Here is a 24,234-nt window from a genome sequence, read left to right as displayed (position 1 = left end):
TAACCTATAATGGAAAAGAATCTGAAAAAAGAATATGTATATATATATCTCATTGAGTAACTTTGCTGTACCCTTGAATACAACATTATAAATCAGCTACACTTTTAATTTAAAAAAAGAAAAGTGTTGGGCCTTAGTCCTGAGTCATCCCCAGGGCCCTTTCCCTGGTGCTCTCCCAGGCTTCCAAGGGCAAATATTTCATTATTTTCAAGTGTAAGGAAATATTTTTAAAGTCTGACAATGCTATTCTTCCATCAGACCCCACAGAGAAACAGTCCCTGCGGATTCAGTTTCCCAAGCTCTCTTCTTGCAATAAAACACTGCCAAAGAGTCTTCTGGACAGACCTGCTGCTCGGAAGGAAAAAAAAATGATGCTTTTTCTTGGACGGTGTCCCTCAAGGGTTCTGGTTCTGGGTCAGCCCTAAGAGGCACTTGAAGCAGTTTCCCTGTTTGAAAGGGATTCTTCATAACTATCAGGAGGCCGCAGGCAGATTCATCTGGCAGGACTCCAAGAGGAGACCAGCTGGGCTGGAATGTCTGGAAGGTTTTCATGAAGAAAAGGTTAAAAGGCTGTTTTGCAGGGATTTGAGATTTGCTGAAATACAGGAAACGGCGGGGCAGCCATGACACCAAGCTCAGCAAACTAGCCCATGAGATACACTGGACCCAGCTTGTCCCCGGACCCTAAGGCTCTGCCTATAAAGACTGGGGCCATGAGAGTTCACTTCCTCATGGGACATTCCAGGAGGCTGAGGCTCGCTTTGCAAACACGGTCATCGAGATTAGAAGGCATCTTTTAATGGTTCCGACCAAGGTGAGCTTATTCATGATTCCCTCAAATCTCCTATCAGCCTCGAATCTCATACCCCAAATCTCATATCGCCCTGATTAACACTGACCAAATGCAGGCTAGGATGGACTCAAGACAAAACAGAAAAAAAAAGGAAGAAGTTAGTCCTGGTCCTTCCTGGGACTGGGGAAGTAGAGACAGGAGAAGGGGGGTCTCCATGGGCGTGGCTGACTCTGCGTGCTCCTCTGCCTCTCCCAGCCTCCCCTGCAGTTGGGAGGGATTATGTGGGTGGCTCAGGCCAATGAAATAAAAAAGGAAGTTACACCTGTCACTTTCTGGCCAAAGTGGGTGCGCATCCAGTGTGGGAAGCCCACGAACACGTGTACCCCTTCTCCTCCCAAGCCATTGGATGTTTACACCAAGATGACCTTGAAGTTAAAAGACAGGAAACGCACAAGAAAAGCAACCTGAGTCCTCAGCTACCACTTGAAGATGAGCTGGCCAGGAGAGCCTCCCACCCTTTAGGGGACTGTGAGGTGAGCGAGAAATAAACTTGTCCTGGGTTCTGACTTTGGGGTCTGGGCGCTGCTGCTGCAGGCAGTGATCATTTCCCTGATTTGTACAAGCTGCCAGCCTGTGAAGAGGCAAGGTGCCCAGAGAGGCTCGGGCCGTGCAGCACAGATGACCAGGGGGTCAGTCTATTGGGTGAGACTTTCTAGCAGAAGGTTCCAGGCTTGGGGAGAGATTGTCCAAGTCCAAGTGATGAGTCCATTCAGAGCAGGTCCCCACCAGGAACTGAGGATACAGAGCAGAGATTTAGTCCCTAGGGGTGAGCAAGGGACCTACCAGCGCTGGGCAGGGTGCTAGAACCCCTGCAAAACAGGCTGTCAGGGAGAGTCTGGTTCAAGGTCAGAACCAGAGCAGTGGTCAGAAAACCGAGCTAGAAGCCAGCAGGATGGAAGAGGAAAAGCCAGGGGCTTGGAGACCACACATGGCTCAGGGTTCCTCCGACAGCCACAGACAGCAGCCCCGTGGCAGCTCCACTTATCCCAGAGTGAGCCCGGGAGGCGGGGCCCAGCCACACCTCCAGCCCTGCTCATGTGGCACAGTCAAGACAGGGCTGTGAGCTGGGAAGGCTGGGAAGGCTGGCTAGTTCCAGCCCAAGGATTTCTACAGAATGAAACTGTAGAAGCCTCCAGCTCTGAGACAGAAGTATTGGCCAAGTTCCAAATCAGAGTCCCATTGACATGTACACTTCCTACTCTAATCGCGTCTTTGTTTTGAACTAAGATCTCTGGCCCCATTATCATCACTGATGCTGTCAGAGAATAATAATGAGCTTGAATGTCACAGGGACTCAGGGAACAATTTTCTGAAATCCCAATAAAACCCTTCCCATGCCTAGTCTGAGAGTCCTTTTTACCAGCTAACTCGGCCCAGCCATTTCCTTAGGAGTGCTCAGAGCCCCCTCTGGTGGGGTAAGCCCCTCGGAATCGCTGTGAGCACCTTCTTCTTGTGGATGTATTCCTCTATCCAGCTGCTATTCAGAGTTGATCCTCTGGACTATGTTTAATTTATAGTTTGCTATAGGACGATGAACCACTTACTCATTTAAAGTGTTTCTTTTTTTATGTCTTTAATCAGTGGCTGTTTCTTTCCTCTATCAGAAGCTTAATCTAATCAGAAACAAATCCCACACAGGTGACTGGCTCATTAGCATGTCCCAATGAAATTCAAATTGACTGTCCATGCCAGATTTGCCACCTCCCTCCCCCCAAAAAAGGTGACACTGGCCCCAAAGATAAGCTGGGAGGATAAGTCAGGAGGGTCCTTTCTGAAATGTAGGGCAACTAGAATCACTGAAGGAAAGTATAATACACTCTGTCACCTTCCAGCACAGTGAGGTCCACGTGACAGGTGACATCTGAGACACTGAACATTTTCTCACTCAGAAATGATTTGTTCTAAGGAGTTTTCCTCTTACTCCATTGGAATTCAGATTAAGAACACTGTTGTGCTGGGTCTTCACTTAAAGGGATTTGCCCTTTTCATACACATCAAAATGAATTGTTAGCGTGGGTTTCATCTCTGATAGGTACCTACAGCAAACTCACATTAAAAAATGGGATTTACAAAAGAGATCAGCCTTGAAGTAAAGCAGAATTGCAGGGGTCCTAACAGATTACCTCCCACCTGAGGTTCAAGGTCACGTGATCGTTCAGAAGAGAGTAGGAAATGTTTCTAAGATCTCTGGCTCTTGAGAGACAGGGGTCACTGTGGTCAGAGCATAGGGGTTAAACAGTCTTGGTGTCAGATCCCACATTTCCCATTTGCTGGATTGGTGACTTCATTTCACTTTCTAATATTCAGCTTTCTTGTCTATGGAAATGGAGACAAAAATGACACATGGCAAAAATAGCTGTTGTGAGGATTAAATGAGAGAATGCACGTGGGGGGTTTATTTTAACACCTAACCCAGTTTAGGGCCCACTAAGTATGAGGTGTAACTATTATCACTGTAAGATTTCACTGATGGTAAGATTCACCATCTCTGTAACAGGAGATTTTCGGGACAGGAGGAAACACTACATTCCGCTAAGCTGGAGATTCATATATCCAACTGCCTAATGTCACCTCCACTTGCATATTTCTCAGGCATCACAAGCTTACCTTGTCCAAAACCAAGTTCTTGATTTCTTTTCCTGCCTCCCCATCTGTCCCTTAGTCTTCCCCTCACCCACCTAATAGCCCAAGTCTGAAACCTACAAAAATAATTGTGTAGCTCATCCATAATTATGTCCTCTTCCTCCCCCTTCCCATCCAACAATACATCAGCAAATGTGGTCAGTTCTACCTCCTAAATATAGCTTAAATTTAATCACATCTCTCAATCTGCACAGCTAACATTCTGGTCCAAGCTGCCATTACCTTTGTGTGGACAACTCTATCAATAGCCTCCTAACAAGTTTCTTTGATTTAACCCATGTTGCCCTCCAATCCATCTTATAAATATATAAATTGGATCATGCCACTTCTCTGCTTTAATTCAATTCAACAATTATTTATTGAGTACTTTCTATGTGCCGGGTACTGTTGTATGAGATGGGAATTTTGTCACTGAACAAAATATACAAAATTCTTGAAGGTTTGGAGCTTACATTCTGTGTTTTTCATTGTCCCCCCAATTTCAAAAATTCATATGTTGAATGCCCTCCATGTGACTGTACTGGAACCTTTAAGGATGTGATTAAGGTTAAATGAGGTTGTAAGGGTGGAGTCCTGATCAAACAGAACTGGTGTCCTTACAAGAGGGGGAACAGACAGTAAAGTTCCCTCTCTGGCATGTAACAGCACAGTGGGAAGGTGGTCATCTGCACTCCAGGAAGAGAGCTCTCACCAGAATCTGACCATGCTGGTCCCCTGATCTCAGACTTTCAGCCTTCAGAGCTGTGAGAAAATAAACTTCTGTTGTATAAGCCATTCAGTCTGTGGTATTTTGTTATGGCAGCTGGTGTTGACTAATACAGCACTTACTGCAATTTGTAAGTACACATCTAGTCTTCGTGCCCTTTCATCGCTGTCTGTCCACCGAAGCATTGAAATCCAAGATAAGCATCTGTCTTGAAATTGTAGTATTACTAATATTTTCCCTCCTCTACTCTGCGATTTCTTTATGAGACTGTAATTCCACATGTCATCAAGACCCTCACTCACTGATGAGCAGCATTTGAAGCAGGAGTAATGTATAAAGCCAGGGGGAAGGTAGAGCTCAAGTGGTAGAATGTATGCTGAACATACAGAAGGTCCTTGGTTCAATACCCAGTATCTCCTCAAAAAATAAATAAATAAGTAAACTTAATTACCTCCCCCCCCAAAAAAATTTAAAAAAGAAAATTAAAAAAAATTTAATGAATAAAGCCAGGCACACTGCATCAAGTGTGGCCTGCACCAAGCAAGGAAAGAGGCCCCATCCCTTAGACTTTCCAAAACTAGACAGACAGCACAGACTCCGAGAGAGACAGGACCGAAGGGAGTGATAAGGAAATGTGTCCTGGGGTAGTTTACACCAGGGGTAACTCTTTATCTTTCAGATTAACTTTATGTGCAGGTAAGCCTGTTTGATGGAGAAACTTGTATGTAGGGTAAACCGTTACCTGTAAGCATGGGGAAATTTCACTCATTGGGATCCTGCCCCTTGCATCGCTTTACAAAGTGAAGAGTGTTTGCAGTGGGGGTAGATGTCTCTGAAGTCCCCTTCTGCAATGTCAGATTTGTGAATATCAGGTTTTTTAAAAAAGAAAACCACAATGGTTTCTGGAGTGGTGATGCTGATACTGATGCTGATGTGGAAGAGGAGGAGGGGGAGGGGGAGAAGGGAGAGGAGGGAAAGGGGGAGGAAGAGGAGGAGGGGAGGGGGATGAGGGGGAAGAGGGGGAGGGGGTTGGGGAGGGGAAGGAGGAGGGAGAGGAAGAGAAGGGAGAGGAGGAGGGATGGGGAGAAGGGAGAGGAGGAGGGGGAGACGGGAGAGGAGGAGGGAGATGAGGAGGAGGGAAAGGAGGGGGAGGGGGAGGAGGGGGAGGAGCCCCTGCTCAGTGTCTGTCAGTCATTCTGGCGACCTGATTCTGGCCTTGCCTGAGTCCCTTCCTGGAAAATTAGAACCATGATGTAATGGTGGCAAAGAAACTACCTTCCAAGGGCACAGTACAAAGCAGCAGGCCAAATCAAGTAAAGCAAAATACAGAAAAGAAAAAGAAAAAGAAAAGGAGAGACTGACTCTGAAGATTTAACATCTATTGCTGGCTCCCAGGTTTTTTGCTTTTGCTTTTTTCCCCCCAAATCAGCAAATTAAACATTGATATATTACTACTATCTAATCCACAGCCTCTAATCAAATTTTGTTAATGGTCCCAATAACAGCCTTTATAGCTATTTTCCCCCTTGGTCCCAACTTTTTAAGAAGGTTAAAAATTTCCTCCAGCTTGGCTCTCAAAACTCTTCATCAAGTGTTACCTCTTCTGCACATCTTATTAATCTTACTTTTCTATAGCTCCCTCATTGAACACAATTAAAAAAACATAAGTGTGACAACTCTTCCAAAGTAAAATTGTCTGTGGGCCCTCTCCTTCTTCTGCCCCCCACCATTTCTAGCTAATTGCTTCATTATGTACTTTTTTAATTGCTTTGTTCTTTAGGGATTAATTTTGCACTTATCTTTACCAACCGTAAAACTTTTATAATGTACCGTTAAGCTGCGTCTGTTCAGCGACTGGTTTGTAATTGTGGAGTCACTCCATGGCTGGCGAGCCAAAGATAATGTGCTGTGCCAAACAGGCCTTCCTCTCAGTGTTTCAGGGGCCTTCTGGCCGCCCAGCATAGCAGAATAATTGGCACTGGACTGCTTGGGGTGCCATACATCCCTCCCATATGGCAATGCGACCAGGGAAGCCCCTCCAGACCCGGAGGTTTGGGCTTCACAGACTCCAGGCTGCTTAGACCTCAAGGGCCCTGGAAATTTCAGGCTCCATGGTCCCAGGAGGCCGCACCCAGTGGCACACGTTCCAACAGAGCAGGGCTGGCTATAGCTGACCGCCTAGAAGGAAAATGTCAACTACTCTTCTAAGGTCAAGTCTGCACTTTCCCAGCACCTTTGCACTTGGCCTCTGCCTGCAAGCAGGCACTAGGTCGCCAGTTTTCAAGGAATCCCTCTCTCTCCATTCATGGTGAAAGAAAATCTCTCATCTCCCTGCCTCCTCAATCCCTCTTTAGCCCTTTGCAATTTGTCTTCCGTCACTTCCCTGTGACCCCGACCTTCCCCTCCAATGTGTCTTCCACTAGCATTTGGACACCCTTTCTCCACTCACATTCTCAGTGCTGGGTGGGGGTTGAGAGGCTTTGGCGTCAGACAGAACCATGTTCAAATCTAAGCTCCACCAAACTCTTTCTCTGTAGGACCTGCACGTGATTCAAACTCTCTAAGCCTCAGTGCTCTCATCTGTCCAATGAGGACCATAAGTCTAGCCTCTCATGGTTCTCAGGAGTAAATGATGTACAGCACAAAACTCACCAGGATGTCAGCTCTATGAGGGCACAACCTAAACTATTCTGTTCATCCCCATGTGCCCAGTGCTTAGCACAGTGTCTAGTGTTGCATAAAGAAAGCACTACACACAAAGTAAATAAACAATAAACAGCGGCTGTTATCATTAGCGGTCATCTCAGTGTGACCCGTGCACTCCTGAAATGCTGCCTCCCCCTGACATCTGTGACTTTCCCCCAACTCAGCTCTTACATTTTCAGTCGGTTCTTCCCTGTACCTATGGGCACCACCTGCCACTAATCCCATTTCCCACGCCCACGCTCAATTCTAAAATCTCCTTTCAGTTCAAACTTCCATCCTCACTGGGCTCCTCCATCCTCTTACCTTCAATGGGCACTTGGGGCACCAGATCCCCCATCTCAGCTTCAAGCCTTCTCTCTACCTTTAGTTAGGTAGTCCTGGCTTCCTGACAAAGTCAGGATCCAGGTGGTACATTTCTCCCCCAACGCCAAGTGTGTAACACAAGCAGCACAGTAAATGTTTCACTGCCTAAACAGACGGATGAACAACGCAAGCTTTCTGGTTATTTCTGTTGTTGTTCCTAATATCAAATGTGCCCCCATTTCCCCCACAAACCAACTCTCCACACCAAACACCCCTTTTTCAGTCAGTGGCACCCCCAAGTCTCTCATCATCTGGGATTGAAATCGCAAAGCCATTTTTGTTGGACTTTATAACTCATTTATAAGGACCAGGAAAGGCTACGTCTTGACCTACAGTGAGCACTCAAACCACTATTAGCATCTAGCACAGCGCTAAGGCAACTCATGGACAGTGTCTTAGCTAAAGCTCTGAGTCTGGAAAATTCCCTTAGGAAGTACAAAATCTCATAAGCTTGAAACCTGTGTTTGGTGTCTTGAAATCCTTGGCCTCAGAAGACTGCATCGATGAACAGTGATTCCACTGTACGGCTGTCAGCCTTCCGTAAGCTTTATTCACCCCATGACAGCAGCTGAAGGACAATGCCACAGCAGATTCCAGTTCATGACAAAATGAAACAAAACAGCAGCAGGGCTCTCAGCCACATACACACACATACTCACTCACTCACTCACTCACACACACAGAAGGATGTGTTATTCCAAGCTCTCCGATTATTCTGAACTCTAGATCCAGCAGGCTTGGCCCAACCATAACATTTAGGAGCAACCAAAGACTAAAATCCAATTTAAGGTGTTCAATTTTCTCTGTCTCCAGGGATGGGAGGTCAAAGAATTTGCCTGCAGGCTTTCTATGAGATCTGGTGCGTCTGATGGTTTCCTGAGACCTTTTTGGCTGAGCAGGAAGGCTGGTGCCCACACCCCTTCCAACTGGGCTGGCAGAGACTAGTCAGTTTACCTGAAACAGTAGGATCCAGAGTTTTAATGATTGTCCTCGCGGCTGGGTGAGAACAGTCACGGTGCTAGCAGTGAGCTGAGACTTCTCAGACCTCTGAGGGCAAGGCCTCTGGGGAGAACCACGCAGTCCCTTGGGCACTTCAGTACACGGCAGGATTAACAAGCACACAGGACCTGCCTGGACCTCTTTTACTGGTAATTTTAGCCAAGTCTCTAGTCCTTTAACCTTAGATATATTTTGTAAAAGTCTCGAATAATGGTGCTGCCTATTCTGGGCCATGGCTATAAACCCTACCTTGCTTTCTCTTCCTCCTCTGGGTCTCTGGCTCCCTGAACCCAGATTTCTGACTCATTAGGCAGCTCCTCAGTCTACCTCCTTTCTGACTCTCTGCACTCTGGCTTTCAGCTCAGCTCTTGTCTCCATCACCCCCTCCAGTTTTGAAGTCTCCTGCAACCTCAGGTACTGTCTGATGCAGACCCCATCTCCCACGAGGTATTTGAGCTGAATCATCGTGCACTGAAACGGTACTGTGGTCATTTCCCAAAGCAATGTGGGCCCAGGTTAGTCCCTGAAATAAACATTATGAGCTGGATGATTTTAAACCCCGAAGGCAGAGGATTAACTCTGAATGAGTCAGAGATTAAAATGCAAAAAATACAATCATACCAGTATTAGAAGAAAACATAGGTGAATTTCTCTCTAACCTTATAGTGGGTAAATTTTACTCTGACTGATCTCTGGAAGCAAGAAGGAAAAAGACTGATACATTTGCTTACATTAAAAAAAAAAAAGGTTTTGTATGGCAAAAAACACATCAGAAACAAAATCAAAAGACAAGTAACAAACTGGGAGAAAATATTTGCAATGTATATGATAGGCAAAGTATTACCACCTCTAATGTGTAAAGAGATTCTAAAAATAGAGTAAAGATTAACAATCCTACAGGAAAGTGGGCCAAAGAAATGTAAAGCTCATGGAAAAAAAGAAATGCTAATAGCCTTAATCATGTGAAAAGCTGTTCAGCCTAGCTCTTAATAAGAGAAATGCAAATTAGAACTACTCTGAAAGCTATTTCTTATCTGTCAGATTGGCAAAACCCCAAATATTCCACAACATACTTTGTTGGTTGACTGTAAGGAAACAGGTATGTTCGTGATTCCTGGTGGGATAAATATTACCTTTCTGGAGGGATATTTGATGATGTCTAGCAAAATTACACATGCATTTGCCCTTTGAGCTCACAATTCCACATTTGGGAATCTATTCAAACAATAATCCAGAAAGATGTGAAAAATTGTATGCACAAGACAACTCATTATAGCACTATGCCCTCAAAAAGAAACTGGTGGAATAAACTAAGGAACATGCATGCATTAGAGTACTATGCAACTGTAAAAAAGCAACGAGGAATACCTCTATATACTATTATAAAGTGATCTTCCGAACAAAAACTTATATAGTGAACAAAACAAGGTAGTGAAAAGTGTACATAGTATACTACCATTTATCTGAGAAAGAGGAGATGCAAATATATACATATTTCCTTTTGTTAAAGTGTAAAGAACAACAAACAAATGACATGTTTATGTTAGAGGTAGTGAAGAAACAGGATAAAGAAGAGCAATAGCACGTGGACTTCTCTGGATATACTTTCCTTTGCAGGCTGGACTTTGGAATTACGTCAGTATTTTCAAAATTATAAAAATTACAGATGTAAAAAAAATTCCTAAAAATCAAAAGCAAAATAAAAGAAATGAACTTGTTTATTAGGTTGGCAGGATAACTATACAGAGAGGAACGATCCTAGCTGACTTTGAATCACAGTAATTTGACTGTGCATCTCTAGCAGAATATAACCTAAACACAAAAAGAAATGCAAAAAACCCTGCTGTTTCTAGTAATCATATTGTTGGTGGTAGTGTTCTGAGACAGCAGTGTGCATACTGGGGAATAAAATAAACAAGTAATTATCTTGGTGTCATTAAGAACCAGAATTTTGTGCATGGGAGAAAGGAAATATAGATGTAAGACTGTTGAGATTAAGTAAAAAGCCTGTGGTACTAAACTGGATTCAGAAAGATCATCATGAACACCTAGAGTTTTCTCTCTATAAAATAATAATTTCTAGCTCTAACGACTGAAGAGACCTGGAAACATGGACCAACTCAGTAGCCATGAGCACCCTTAGTGCCCAGACTGTGGTTTTAGATACCATTTCTCACTAAAAGAAAGCTGGCTTCCTTAGAAAAATGGCTGATTACAGATCTGGAGCAGGAAATGTATAGATGGAACATTCCTGATGGCAGGCAAGCCGTTAAAGAGGCAAAAGGACTCTTTCCCTGAGGAACAAATGTCAATAGGCTCCCAATGGCCTAAGGTGGAAAACGTGCAAATCAATGAGGCTATTAAATAAAATGAATTGAAATACATCTAATATATTTAAATCCAAAAGTTCATACTGGTACTCAAAATCTACTTGGTTCTCTTTGGGAGATGGTAGAGAACTAGCTCATTTTTTTGGGTAAGCTGTTATAGAATTATCTATTCTGACTTTTCCTAATGAACTTTGTTGTACTTCCAGGCAACCAAAGAATGGATGATTGTAACTGTCTCTTTATAAAAGTTATTCCAGCAAATAAATGAGTAAGGAAAAATAAAATTAAAATATCACCATTTTGCAACCCCTAATGAATTACTGGATCTAGGCAATAATCAGCAATGACTGCTAGCATCACAAATGGGAAGACAGCAAGACATTAAGTACCTTGTGATGAAAATGCACACATACAGCCTATGAAATATTCTTGCTACAAAATTGAACCTACATCTCTAGATCTAACTGGCAATTTAGAAGAAATATGTGGAACAGAAGGATATGTTAGATGACATCAGGGGAATGCAATCAGGAAAATCTAGACTGTGGGAGTCTCCACAGGACAAATAACCTGATCTCTTTAAAAATAAATTACAAGGAGGAAAAAGAGATGGAGAGAGAAATCCAGCAAATTAATAGAGACTTGCAAGACATATTAATCAATTGGATGTTGATTCAAGCAAACAAATTGCAAAACAAAGTGAAAAAATGTTATGAGAGAATTGGGGCAAATTTGAACACTGATTGAATATTGGATAGTATTAGGGAATTCTTTTAACAGTTTTAGGACAGGGGGATGGTGTAGCTCAGTGGTAGAGTGTGTGCTTAGCACACATGAGGTCCAGGGTTCAGTCCCCAGTACCTCTACTAAAAATAAATAAATAAACCTAATTACCTATTCCTAACCCCTGCCCTCCTCCCTCCTTTTAGGACTGACAAAGTATTGTGATCATGTCTTTTTAAAGTTCTTACCTATTTTGGATGCATATTGAAATATTTTTGATGATACAACGTCTGAGATTTGCTTCAAACTAACTGGAGTTGGGAAGGACTGGGTAGGACTAGAGATGAAAAATAAATTGTCCATGAATTGACAGTGTTGATACTGGGTGATAGATGCATGGGATTTATTATGCTATTTCCTCTATTTTTGGATATGTTTAAAATTTTCCATAATAAAGAGGTTTTCTTAAAAATCTCATTTATGATAAAGTGTTCAAAATATCGAGTACAATATCCCAGCTATTATATTACTTGTTTTAGAGGACATTTGAACCGAGGTTGTAAACTCCCTTCCTGTAAGAGGGATCACATCATGTGTAATTCTTGGGCCCATGCAACCTGAAAGGAGGCACACATAACCTGTCCCTGTCCCCTGGAACTAAGGCATGGGCCTATAACCTAGGTTTAGCCAATGGTATGCTCTCACCCAGTACTTTGCGTTTTGGTGAATGTCACCAAGACCCAAGCAATGGGACTTGCTGACAGTAGGAATATACTACTACTTACACATTAAAGCATGCTTAAAAAAATAAGGCACCATATTAAATGTATGGTTGGACATTTATGCAACATATATAACTACATGTATAGTAATAATAGATATGATCATGTTTACTATAGAGCACTTTATAGTTTACAAAGTACTTAAATTGATTTCTTGTTATCTTTACTGTGAAAATAATGATTATAATAATGGGATAATAAACCACAAGAACGAATTAACTTTTCTGGCCAACATAAGCATTTGTAACCTTACAACTCTATGAGGATAATAATATCTGGCTTGCCTATGGCACTTGATTGTTGCATACGTTAAACAGGATAATTGGAGGGAAAGAGCTTTGAGAATACAGATGTCAAGGAGCTTACTGCTTATGTTTTCTTCCAGAAGTTTTATGGTTTTGGGTCTTACCTTCAGGTCTTTAATCTATGTTGAGTTAATTTTTGTAGCTGGTGTTACATAATGATCCGGTTTCATTCTTTTGCATGTGGCTGTTCAGTTTTCCCAGTATCATTTATTGAAGAGATCATCTTTTCCCCATTGTATTTTCTTGATTCATTTGTTGTAAATTAATTGACCATATATGCTTGGGTTTATTTCTGGAATCTCTATTTCATTCCAATGATCTATGTGTCCGATTCTATGCTTATACCATATTGTTTTGATTTGTAATTTTTCTTAAGTGCTCTTTTGGTTGCATTTCATATAATGTAATATATAGTATATTTGTTATCATTCAGCTCAAAATATTTTCAAATTTCTAATATGATTTCTTCTTTGACCTATGAGATATTTAGAAATATTTCACAATTTCCAAAAATATGGCTTTTGTCTATAATTTTTGGTTATGGATTTCTAATTTAATTCCATTGTGGTCAGAGAACATGTTTTATATGGCGTTAATCCCTTGAAATTTGTTGAATTTTGTAGTTGTTAGATACAATGTTGTCTATATGCCCATTCAATTCAAACTATTAATTTTGTTGGTCTATAAATTACTGGGAAAATTTACTTACTCCTCCACTATGTTAGTGGTGCTATTAATGTTTCCTTGAAATTCTATCCATTTTTACTTCATATAAATTAAGGTTGTACAGTTAGGTGTATAAAAACTTATAATTGTTACATGTTCCTGACGAATTGCACATATTGTCATCTTGTAGAAATCTCCCTTACTTATGATAAAGTATTTTGTAATAGTAGTTTTTCTGATATTAATATTACTACTGCTATTTTCTTTTGATTGGCATTTACCCGTTATGACTTTTTCCATTAAGTTTTAACCTTTTGCATTATTATATTTCAGATATTTCTTATAGTCTATAGATAATTTCAAAAGGCCAATCTAAAAATGTTTGTCTTTTAATTTAGTCCACGTAAATTTACTGTATTTACTGATATATTTAGCTTTATTTCTACCATTTTGTATGCTTTCTTATTGTACCACCTGTTTTGTTTCTATTTCTGTCTTTCTATTTTCGTATTTCATTTTTCCCCATTACTACTTTGGAAGTTATACTTTCTATATCTATGATTTTCTGGGCTCCCCTAGAAAATCTGTTTTGCTGTATCATTCTGTTTATATAGAAGCCAAACATTATGTAGACAGAAATCAGATTTGTAGTTGTCTAGGGCAGGGATAGATTACAAAGGGACATGGCTGTAATTGTTGCAGTGATGGAAATGTTCCTTATTTGTTTTTCTTTTTCCCCCAGCTTTATTAAGATGTAATTCCCTTAGAAATTTTAACTAGCTTATTTTATCAAAACTTAGAGTCAGCTAGTATCTTATCCATCTTCATTAACAATGGAGGCCACCAATTTAGAACACCTTAATTACAATCACCCCCTCCCAACTTATTTGCAACTGTCATGCACTGTAGTTTGAACGACCCCACAGAAAATTACTATAGTGTTATTTACCATCAATATTTCTTTAGATTTACTCATACATTTACTACTTTTTGAGTTAATTATTTTCCTTTATCTCAGATTCCCTTCTGGGCTCATTTTCCTTATACCCAAAGTATATTCTTTTTTTTTATTTAGTGAGAATCCATTAGTAGCAAACTCAATTTTTGTATTTCAGAAAATGGCTTTCTTTAACCCTAGTTTTTGAGGGATATTTTTATTGAGTATACATACATAATCTGACAATTATTTCCTCTGAGCATATTGAAAATATTACTTCATGGTCTTCTGGATTTCGCTATTGCCATCGGAAAGTCAACTGTTACTCTAACTATCATACAATGCTGGTAGTCCTTCTCTTCTCTCTGACGGCTATAAGATCTTCTCTTTGTCTTTGGTGTTCTGCAGTTCCACTATGACACCTCTAAGTGTGAATATTATTGTATTTAACCTGTTTTGGACAGGTTGACTTCCTGAATCTGTCATTATCTACTCAGATATTCCTTTTGCCTAATCCTCTCTTTCTACTGTCTCCTTTTAGAATTCTAAGATATTAGACCTTCCCTCTCATTTCTACATGTCTCTCAACCTCTTTCTTTCATATTTTTTTCTTTTTCTTCCTGGGCTGATTATGAATAATTTCTTCAGCTCTATTTTCCAGTTTACTAATTTTTTTCCTTCAACAACATCCATCTAGCTGGTTAATCCATCTATTAAGCTATTAATTTTCCATTTTTATATTTTTCATGTTTGAAACTCTATTTTTATCCTAATATGACTGGTCTTTTTATAGTCTCTTGCTTTTTATTCATATTTTCAATCTCTTCTTTTACGTATTTAAATACAGTATACAACATTTTATATCTTATGTATGATCGATTCAATACTTGAAGACTTATGTAGATTAAATTTGGCTGTCCAATGCCTTTGCTGGTGTTTGCTCGTGGTTCTTTCTCCTTTGTCTGTTTTGTGATTAAAAAAAAATGAATTCATATTCCTTGGAACTCCAGCTGTGAGAAGTTTCGTGGCCTGGATTAAAGGGGTCTTTCCCCGGAGAGGGTTCGTATACACTTTGGCAGATGCCTAAGAGACTCCAATAACTTTAATTCTACTCTTGAGGTTTTCTGCACCAGGAAGTATTTTGATTTTAAATTATAGATCCAATGGAGAGACTCACAGGCGAGAATTTTTCCTCTCATCCTAGCGTAAGATTGAGACAGGCAATCTTCACTCTAACACTGAGAATGTGGGTAGGAATATTTCTAGCTCAATTTTACACTAAGATAACTGGCCTTTGTGGTCTCAGCTTTGTGGGAGGTAAGGGGTGGTGGCTGTTTTAATAGACTTTTAATGTTGGTCAAGCCTTAGGCTTTGTATCCTGTCCTCTGTATACTCTATGAAATTGACAAACCATAACCTTAAAGTGTCCAGGTTCTTCAAATATAACAGACCCAGACCTTCTCTAGGTTCCCACTCTCACCTAGGTTTTGGTGTCTGTATTAACTTCCTTGGGTTATTATAACAAAGTGCCACAAACTGGATCATTAAAACTACAGAAATATATTCTCTCATGGTTCTGAAGGCTAGAAATCTGAAATCAGGCGCTGGCAGGGCCACGGTCTCCCCAGAACCTCTCGGGCAGGATCCTCCCTTGCTTCTTCTAGCTTCCGGTAGCCCCAGGCATTCCACAGCTTGTGGCATCATAACTCCAATCTCTACCTCCATCTTCACATGGTCATCTTCCCTCTATGTCTGTCTGTGTCCAAATCTTCCTCCTCTTACAAGGATATCACTCATATTGGATTAGGGTCCACCCTAACCTAGACCTCCTCTCAACCTGACTACATCTGCAAAGATCCTATTTCCAAATAAGATCATATTCCCACGTACCAGGGGTTAGAATTTCAACATATTTTAAAGGGGAGTCAAATTTAACCCATAACAGTTTCTAACAATTTAATTTCTTGCCAGCTCTTGAATACTCTCTTATATATTCTAGCATTCTTACAGCCATCATCTATGTAAACCTTTCTCCTATTCAACGTCAGCTCTTATTTCTCACTCCTTTCTTTCTACTTGCCCACAGCAGCTCCCTTCTTTTTCCCACTGAGTTGTGGACTAACAAATCGGGGGAAAAGGCTTATTAGGACTGAGTGCAAAATAAGAATAAGGCTTTAAATGGGGACTCAGTAAACATGATTGTGAATGAAGTAGAAGAAAATTACTGCACGGACATTGTAATACTCTTTAGGGAATGCTCAGAGAACTTTTATCACTAGATCACTGTGGTATATCTAACTAGGTTTTTCAGTCATAAAGATCTAAGTTGTATGACCTCAAGAACATATTATGTAAGCTCTTAATTTCACAATTGCTTCACCTTAAAAAAAAAAAAGGATATTATAGTAGCAGCTACCTTTTAGGGTGTTTTGTAGATGGATGCTATAAGTAAAGTGCCAGAGTAGGTACCGAATAATTGTGTGAATAACTCTATTTCTTTGTGCCAAATGGGTAAGGATTTTGAATAAGTTGCCTGCGAGTAAATGAGGTGAGAAAAGCAATGTCTGTCTTTTTTTCTTTTCACTTTTAGCCTATTTATTATTTCTGCCTTAGAAACGAATGATCAAAGAATCAAAAAAGAAACCATGTAAGAAAATGGACAAAATAAGTCAACATATATATTTTTAAAATGCAAAATAGTTATAAGTTTTTCTTTTCTTGTTGGCTTCTTACGCATCACTTAGATGGAGACTTATAAAAATTTACAATGTAATAAAGTGGTGAATTTTCTCCAAATGTCACTGCAGAAAACAATAGCAGAACTCACAGAATCCTAGAATGCTAGGGTCTGGAAGACATAATGTCTCCCATTTTTACGCACAGTCCTCCCTAATTAAAGCGAGATTCTAGATGGCGAAAGTGAAGCATTGAGATGTTAACTCATAAACGTGAAAGGAAAACACTGAAAACCACACAAAATGTGAACATATTTTGAAGATGGTCAGAGGTTCTGTATCCCTTAAGCAGAAACCCGGGATTAAAATTCAAATTAACTAGCCCCTCCTTCTGTCCTCAGCCCTGCCAGCCAACAGGTTGCTAGATTCCTGCTTTAAAAGCCACCTTTCCTTCAGCTCCATGACACTTCACCTCTGTCAAATGGGAGGGAAGAGATGGAGGGGGAAAAAAAAAGCCAGGCAATATTTTATACTGTATTTTACACCCCGAGAATGAAACCTCCCAAAGATTTTAAACAAGTATTTGAAAGCCTTCCCCAGCCCATGCGCTGAAACAGCTTTGTAATCTAGGCGAGGAAAAGCCAGAAATCTCCCACCACTCCGTGATTGACTCACACACATGTTGGAAGCAGAGTTCACAAATCTAATTCCTTTCTCCATTTCTGGACATTTTTACCCCGAGAGCATAAGTGACTAGAGGCGGGCCTGCCCGCTCAGCCAATTCCCGGCAGCAGCAACTAGGGGAAAATATTATGTTTGGGGGTGAGCATTTATCTGGGAGCGTGCGGAAATGAGATGGTGAGGACGCAAATGGTGAATAAATGACTGGTGTAGGGAGAGACGGGGAAATGAGGGTGATTATGCGGGCTCTGTCCTCTATGAATACATTAGCTCCCCAATAAGCCCATGAATTCTGACTGCTTCCAAAGCAATTTCTGTGGGTTTCAGTGAACACAGGTGTCTGCAAGTGTTTTCTAAGCTCGGCTTCAGACAAGCTGCTCCTGCCGCCAGACTTCAAAGCCCTAGTGTTTAGTCTGGGTGACAAGTCAGGCCCACACTGCCTGTCGGGTCATCGTAGGTGGTGTGAGATGCTCGTTGGAGGTGAGCGTCCACCTCCCCTCAGGGCAGGGCCAGGGCTGTCCACGGCCAGCTGACTGCCCACTGGGTGGGAGGGCCGAGGAAGGTGTATCCAAGCTGGAGTCCTTGAGTGGGAGCTGGAGATCAGAACAGGAGATGCTGGCTACAGACACTGTGGCCAAAGGGGCAAGAGTGGGGTCACTATGGGAACTAGCCAGCTGTTAGGCGGTCTGCACGGAGGGCTGCAGGGAGGAGGAACATCTGGGAAGACTGCCATGAACACAAACACCAGCAGGTACGAGGTCCTCTCCAGGGGCTGGTAGGCCTGCAGTGCATGGTGTGCCAGGCTGCTTAAAGATCCCCACGGAGGGGACAGTGGGGCCCGTCGTGGGGACAAGCCACAGCTTGTACGTCTGTTTTTTCAGGAGGATAAGATGATATAGGATGAGGCTTCCCTGTATAGGATGAGGGCCTTCACTGTATAGGATGAGGGCCTTCACTGTATCCATCATCAAATTCTCTCAACCACCCAGAGACCTAATGTGTCCCTCAGACATGGGGGAGAGGCTCATTTTGGAGTTACCGTTTCACGGGCCCAGGGAAAGCGGGCCAGAGCCTCTGAAAGGTTCCTATAGGATGAGAGATTAAATGGTGCCTCTTGTGGCTGCACACCGCACGTTGATAGCTGCAGAATGCCCTGCACTTTGAGGCTGGACAGTGGCGACCTCCGGAAAGTGGTGTGAGGCACGAGGGGTCTAAGGGTCTGACCAGCCTGTGGTGGGGTCAGAAACCTGCATGGAGTGAGCCCGGCTGTGTTTTGCTGTTTGTACCCTGTAGCCCTCTCTTGACAAAGTCTTTAGGAAGGTCTGTGAGCCACTGTGGAGGAGATGGAGAAAATCAGGGTGAGAAATGCCAAAGGTGGGGAGAGTGAAGCGAAGCAACTCTGAGGGTCCCTCCTGACCAGCACCCCCTCGATGCTGGCAGCCTCGTCCTGGAGCGCCCCTCTGCTCACCCTTGAGGAGCCTGTGTTTGGTTTTAACCAAGATGTTTTCCTGAGTTGGGAGCTCAACCCACCCATGTCCCCAGCCCAGCCAAAGCAGTTTCTGGCATCCTTTCCTTCCTGAAAATTCTACAGGACCCACCCTGTGTCTCTATGACACACCCACCAGCATTGATCACACACACACACACAGACCAAGTTAGGGACTGGACCTTCAGAATCAGTCCGCCACCCTCAGTCCTGAGCCCCATCTCCCCACTCCCTGGACTCATTCACCTTCCGGAAGCTGAGCCAAGTCCCACGGGCGAGAAATCCTGCTTACCCTGATCCCGAGCTCCACATTCTCGCCTCCGTAGACCTCCATGCCTTCATCCAGTAAGCCGATCTCCTGGAAGTACTGCCGGTCCACGATGAAGCAGCCAATGAGGGCTGGGCTCCTGCAGGGCATGGGAAGATGGCCAGCGGTGAGCAGAGGGGCTGTCTCATCGGGGGCAGTGCTGCCTTCCTGCCAGGACGATCTGATCCTCCCCATTCCTTTGGTGCCAGAACTGGTGTGGGTCTCGTTCTCCAAGTGGCCCTCCTAGTCTACCCTCACCAGCTACCCCAGAAAGGCTGTTTCATCAGGGCAGCAACACATGGCTCCTGGCCTGGGACCAGTTGTCATTCCTGGTGGTACTTGCAAGTGTTAGCCCAGAGAAGTCCTGCTCAGCCTGCCAGTTGAGATCACGTGTCTGTATCCCTCAAATGTACAGCCAGTCTCTGTTCCTACCTGGGCATCCACGCCAGCTTCCCCACCTTTTACCTCGGTCCCTTTGGAAAGATGAGCTGGGACTTTGGACAGCCCAGTAAATCATTTGGATTTTATCTGTAGGTAAAGGGGTATCAATGAGGAATTTTAAGCAGACAGTGGTATGAACAGAATCTGTGTTTGTAAAAAGAATATTCAGGCAGCTGTGGGGTGATTGATCGGAGGAGACTGGGTGGAAATCGAGGAATCCAGTTAGTTTATTGCTATACTCAGGTGAGAGATGAAGACCTGGACCAGAGCACCAGGAACAGAGATCGGGATTATTGAAAGCCACACTTTGATGTAAAATAGGCAGAACTTTGAAACAGATGAACTATGAAGGTGAGAGAAAAGGAGGAATCTGGATGCCAACTGACTTTCTGCTTGGGTGACAGGCCCCTGTCAACAGGGGGACAGAGAAGAAGCTGGGTGCAGAAGGAAGAAGGATTCCAGGCTGAGAAAACTGATCTTAAGGTGCCTGTGGGTCACTAGGGGGAGACAGCCATCCAACAGGCAGGGCCTAGGTAGCTGGTCTGGTTTGGAATTCAGCAGGGGCCTCAGGCTGGAGCAACCCATCAGCAGCTGGTAAGTCCTTTCCTTAGCGCATGTGAGTGCTGCGGGCCTCACCCAGCTGGCTGTGTGCACACACCCAGCGCGGGATGTCACAAGGGGAGATTCACATTCGGTGAATCAGCATGAGCACATGTGGGCTGCTTCTCTTCTGAGAGCATCATCTTACACAAATGACTTTGAATTGTTCCACTGCACGCTGCTACCATTTCTAGCCCTCGCAGACCATCCTATCAGCTGGCGGCTGAGGAATTGGAGGGGAAGAGAAAGAAGAGGAGAAATGAAGAATCCTCAGCAATGAGAAAACTGTCACTCACATGCAAAAGGACCCATATTTGAAACTGGAAAGTCATCAAGGTGGAGAAACACCTATTTTGCAGGCCATTTCTTTGGAGAATGCTGACGCAGGAGGCTGCTCAGGCAGACTGGTGCCTTGGAGTCTCTGCCTCTCCTCCTTTCAAATTACAGCCTTTTATTCCAAATGGCCTCACCTTCCATAGACCACAGGCATCCAGGTCAGTCCACCTCAATCTGTTGCTCCTTTAGGCTCAGCTCCTACTTTGGTAGGGGATGCTTGACCTGGACTTAGAGGCAAGTGCCGGGGGAAAGGTTCCCGTTCTGGCTGTGTATCTCTGAAAGGAATTCCCTAGCCTCTCTGAGCCTCTGATTCCATATCTATGAAATAGAATCAACTATAATCTCACCAGGGTTAAATTAAATAATGTAAAACACGTGGAAACCTCTGGGACACAACTGGTACTCAAAAGAGCATTTTAAAAGAGGCACTTGCATATTGAAGAAACCCAGAGAATCCCCTCTCTCTAAATGCATGGTGATGTTAAAGCATCAGACCTGCAGAGTGGGCTCTCAAGCTTTTTCTTGACATTACTGAAATGTTGAGCAAGGCAGGGCATTCCAGGACATGCAGGAGGGGCCTTCCCCAAATGGCCAGGCTCAGTCAGGGAAAGAACAGAATCTAAAACAGTTACTCTGGGAAGAGCACAAGCCCCCTCAGTCTATTACTTATTAACCAGCTAGGGTAGTAAGTGGATTCAATCAGGCTGAAAGGGTTATTGATTTATATCTTGCCTCATTCCCCAAGTTAGAAATTAAGCTATTAGAAATAGCTTACAAGAAAATGTAAAATACGTTGAAAAACAAAATAGATAAATGTCTGAAAATGCCAAAATTTCAGCAAAAATTAGGGGCTATTAGAATGCATGCCTCCTCTTCATGATTCTTAAAGTGGACTCATAAAGGTGACCCTGAGCTTCCTGGTGGCCAAGGTGAAAATGAATATACATGGTTTTAGAAATAAGAGTTACAGTCCCCATGTGGAAATATCATACTAATTTCTCAGGAATAGCAAGCCTTTCGGTTTGAAAGAAATTTCTCACGTCAGTCTCTTTAAAGAGGTTACTCTGGGACGTAGTGACAACCATCTCAAAGTTATCCCTTTAGAAAGCAACAGAGGATATCTCTGGGCTTTTCTGTAGCTTACATCAGGTGTGGGCAAAGCACTAAAGTACAGCTCCAAGGAAATAGGAGATACATTTGTATAACCCACAGCTTTCTGTGGGGCTGTCTTCATCTACGGATAAAATGAGGAACGTTCTTCCAAAATCTTCTATTAATAGAATTTCTCTCAGTTTTTGATAAAAATTAGGTGATGGAAATTTTGAGGTTGAGATAATATTCTCTGTCAAGGACCTAGAATGTGGGTTTACTGATTAAGTCCAGGCTGATACATTTAGAGATGAGTGGAATAGAAACAGCTAATACCAGTGCAGTCTCCTGCAAGAACACTCATTATGTGACAGCATATTTCCCCCCAGGAGCATTTAACAGACCTAGGGGCGGAATCCAGCCACATCAGTTCTGAGCTCAACAGTGGTGCCTGAAAGGGAAATGACTAGGCATGGAATCTAGCTGACCCGGGTTTGGATCCTGGCCAAACTGGCCAGAGCCTTTGTCCGGGCCGTTTCCCTTTGTCCATCTTGCTTTCCTTATCTTGTAAAACAGGAATGACACCATGAACTGTCACCAGGTTATGACAAAGAGCAAATGAAACAATGTGTGTAAGAGGCCCTTGCACACAGTGACCTCCCAGCAAAGATTTAACAAATACAAAACTGTGGCAAGGGCCTAACAGATGGGGGACAGAGACAACCACGGGAGAGCAAGGTGGAGTTTGCTTCCCTCCTGTGTTTAATACGAATGCAGTATTTTTCTTCTGGCAAGAAAAACTGTGATCTTAGATAATAATCACCCACTTTCAATTAAATTTTTCATAAGCTTTCTCCCTCACGTAATACAAAGCAACATCAGTTTCTAATCTTCTCTTTCATTTCAGGAACTGTCCCCAAGGCCACCTTCTGATGCCATCTGTGTGTTTAATGGGTGGGACTTTGCAGGGAGCATAAAGACACCTGATCAGTGATTAATCAGATAGAAATAAAGGCTGGTGGGTTTGGCTATTTCAGGAGCCCTAACCCATAAAATAGAGGCTACCTAAGGGACTCACTCAGGTGTCTCTGAAGGCAGTAGTGAAGGCAGAAAGTGTTTGGGATCCTGAAAGGTGGTTTGAAGCCTTTTTCTGAGTCCTACAGGATAAGCTGAAACATCAGCCAGGCATACAAGGTGCTGTGGGGGCTGGTCTTGCCTCTCTGCCCCTCAGCCTCATTGCCTGGGGCTGCCCCCTCACCATCCCCCTTCCTTTCAGTCCCTGTGAACCTACTCTGGGTCCAGGAACCCATTCTGCTCTTTCAAATCTGAGTGTCCTTCCTTGTCCCAACCTCATCATCTCCTACTCACCCTTAAAAACAAGTGCAAGTGCTCCACTCTCTGAAAAGGACCCTCCCCACTGTCCACGCACTTGGCACCAGTATGGGGAATCATTTGCTATTCCCATCATTTTATTTCAATTATTATGTTTGTCTTCAATAGACTCCGGGCTTTTAGGGGTAAAAACTGAGTCTTGATCACTCTGGATCCCCAGCACCCAGGACAGCAGTTGGCACCCAGCAGGTGTCCCACGGTGATGTGTTGACCTGAGTCACTTTGAGCCTGTGAACGGATTCCGGATTCTGGGTACCACAGGTCTTTGAAAAGGGATCATCAGAGGCTGTAAGCTGTGACTGAAGGTCATTCGTGATTTCTTTCCACCTCCACCTTGCCCCACCCACCTCCCCAGTTTGGGGAACAAGGGTTGGGCTGGGAAGGGAGCCCTTGCCTGGAAGACAAGGCAGAGAGACGCCCAGGGAAGGATGCTTTACCTGATGGGGGCCGTGGAGTTCTCCAGTTTCCACCAGGCCTTGGGGGGGTTTAGGTAGCGGCACCACAGTTCCCAGTCAAAGCCCTGGGCGGCCAGCGGGTACTCTTCTATCTCAAAGTTGTCATATTTGATGTTGTCAAAGGATGGGGAGATGATCCGTTTCCGGTTCTCCTTAATGCGGGTGAGCACGGGTTCAGCCCTGGGCAGGAGGGAGGGAGAGAGGGGACACGGGCACTTCCTGAAGCCCCTTCCTCACAGAAGGAGGAAGGGACGCTTGGCCATCTCCTCCAGGGAGAACTGCTCCGCCTCCCGGGAAGGAGTCCCTATTCGACTGCCCACCCCCAGACTCCTGGGGTGGCAAGAGACCGGACCCCTCCTCCAGCATGTCCCAGGCAGAGCTGACAGATTCTTAGTGCCTTACAGCCTGGTGTCTGCTTGTTTTCCTTTTTCCCATTAGAAAAAAAAAAAAATCAAGACTTAAGAAAGAAGAAAGGGAACAGATCTGAGGTTCCATGGGAAGCTTTCAACTTGGGCTTTGATTTTGCTAAAATTCAGTGCATCATCCAGGAGAGGAAGGCAGTTGAGGATGGCAGAGGCATGGGGGGTGAGAACAAACCTACTTCCACCCATCACGTGACGCTGCTTCGGTTTTTCCAGACATGCCACCCTCACCCCACGCGTCCCCACTGACCAAGAAGAGTTGAGGGGTTGGGCTTCCGTGGAGCCAGGAGCCCCTGTGGGCACCAAGCGAGTAAAATGTTTGCAGACAGGAATGATA

At 43.4% G+C, this 24,234-nt stretch overlaps 1 protein-coding gene across 1 annotated transcript in view; it reads right to left on the bottom strand.

The window, feature by feature from the left end:
• The window catches only part of GALNT18 (polypeptide N-acetylgalactosaminyltransferase 18), a 313,611-nt gene that overhangs the window by 60,097 nt on the left and 229,280 nt on the right, over positions 1 to 24,234 (bottom strand). Inside the window, exons 5-6 of the mRNA XM_010964864.3 lie at positions 23,458 to 23,655; positions 19,148 to 19,262 (exon numbers count right to left, since the gene is read on the bottom strand). Coding sequence (XP_010963166.2) covers positions 19,148 to 19,262; positions 23,458 to 23,655 — 313 coding nt within the window. The remainder of the gene's footprint in view (positions 1 to 19,147; positions 19,263 to 23,457; positions 23,656 to 24,234) is intronic.

The sequence above is a fragment of the Camelus bactrianus genome, chromosome 10 (assembly GCF_048773025.1).
Source record: "Camelus bactrianus isolate YW-2024 breed Bactrian camel chromosome 10, ASM4877302v1, whole genome shotgun sequence".
In the NCBI taxonomy this organism is placed as follows: Eukaryota; Metazoa; Chordata; class Mammalia; order Artiodactyla; family Camelidae; genus Camelus; species Camelus bactrianus.
This window is presented reverse-complemented; position numbering and strand designations above follow the sequence as displayed.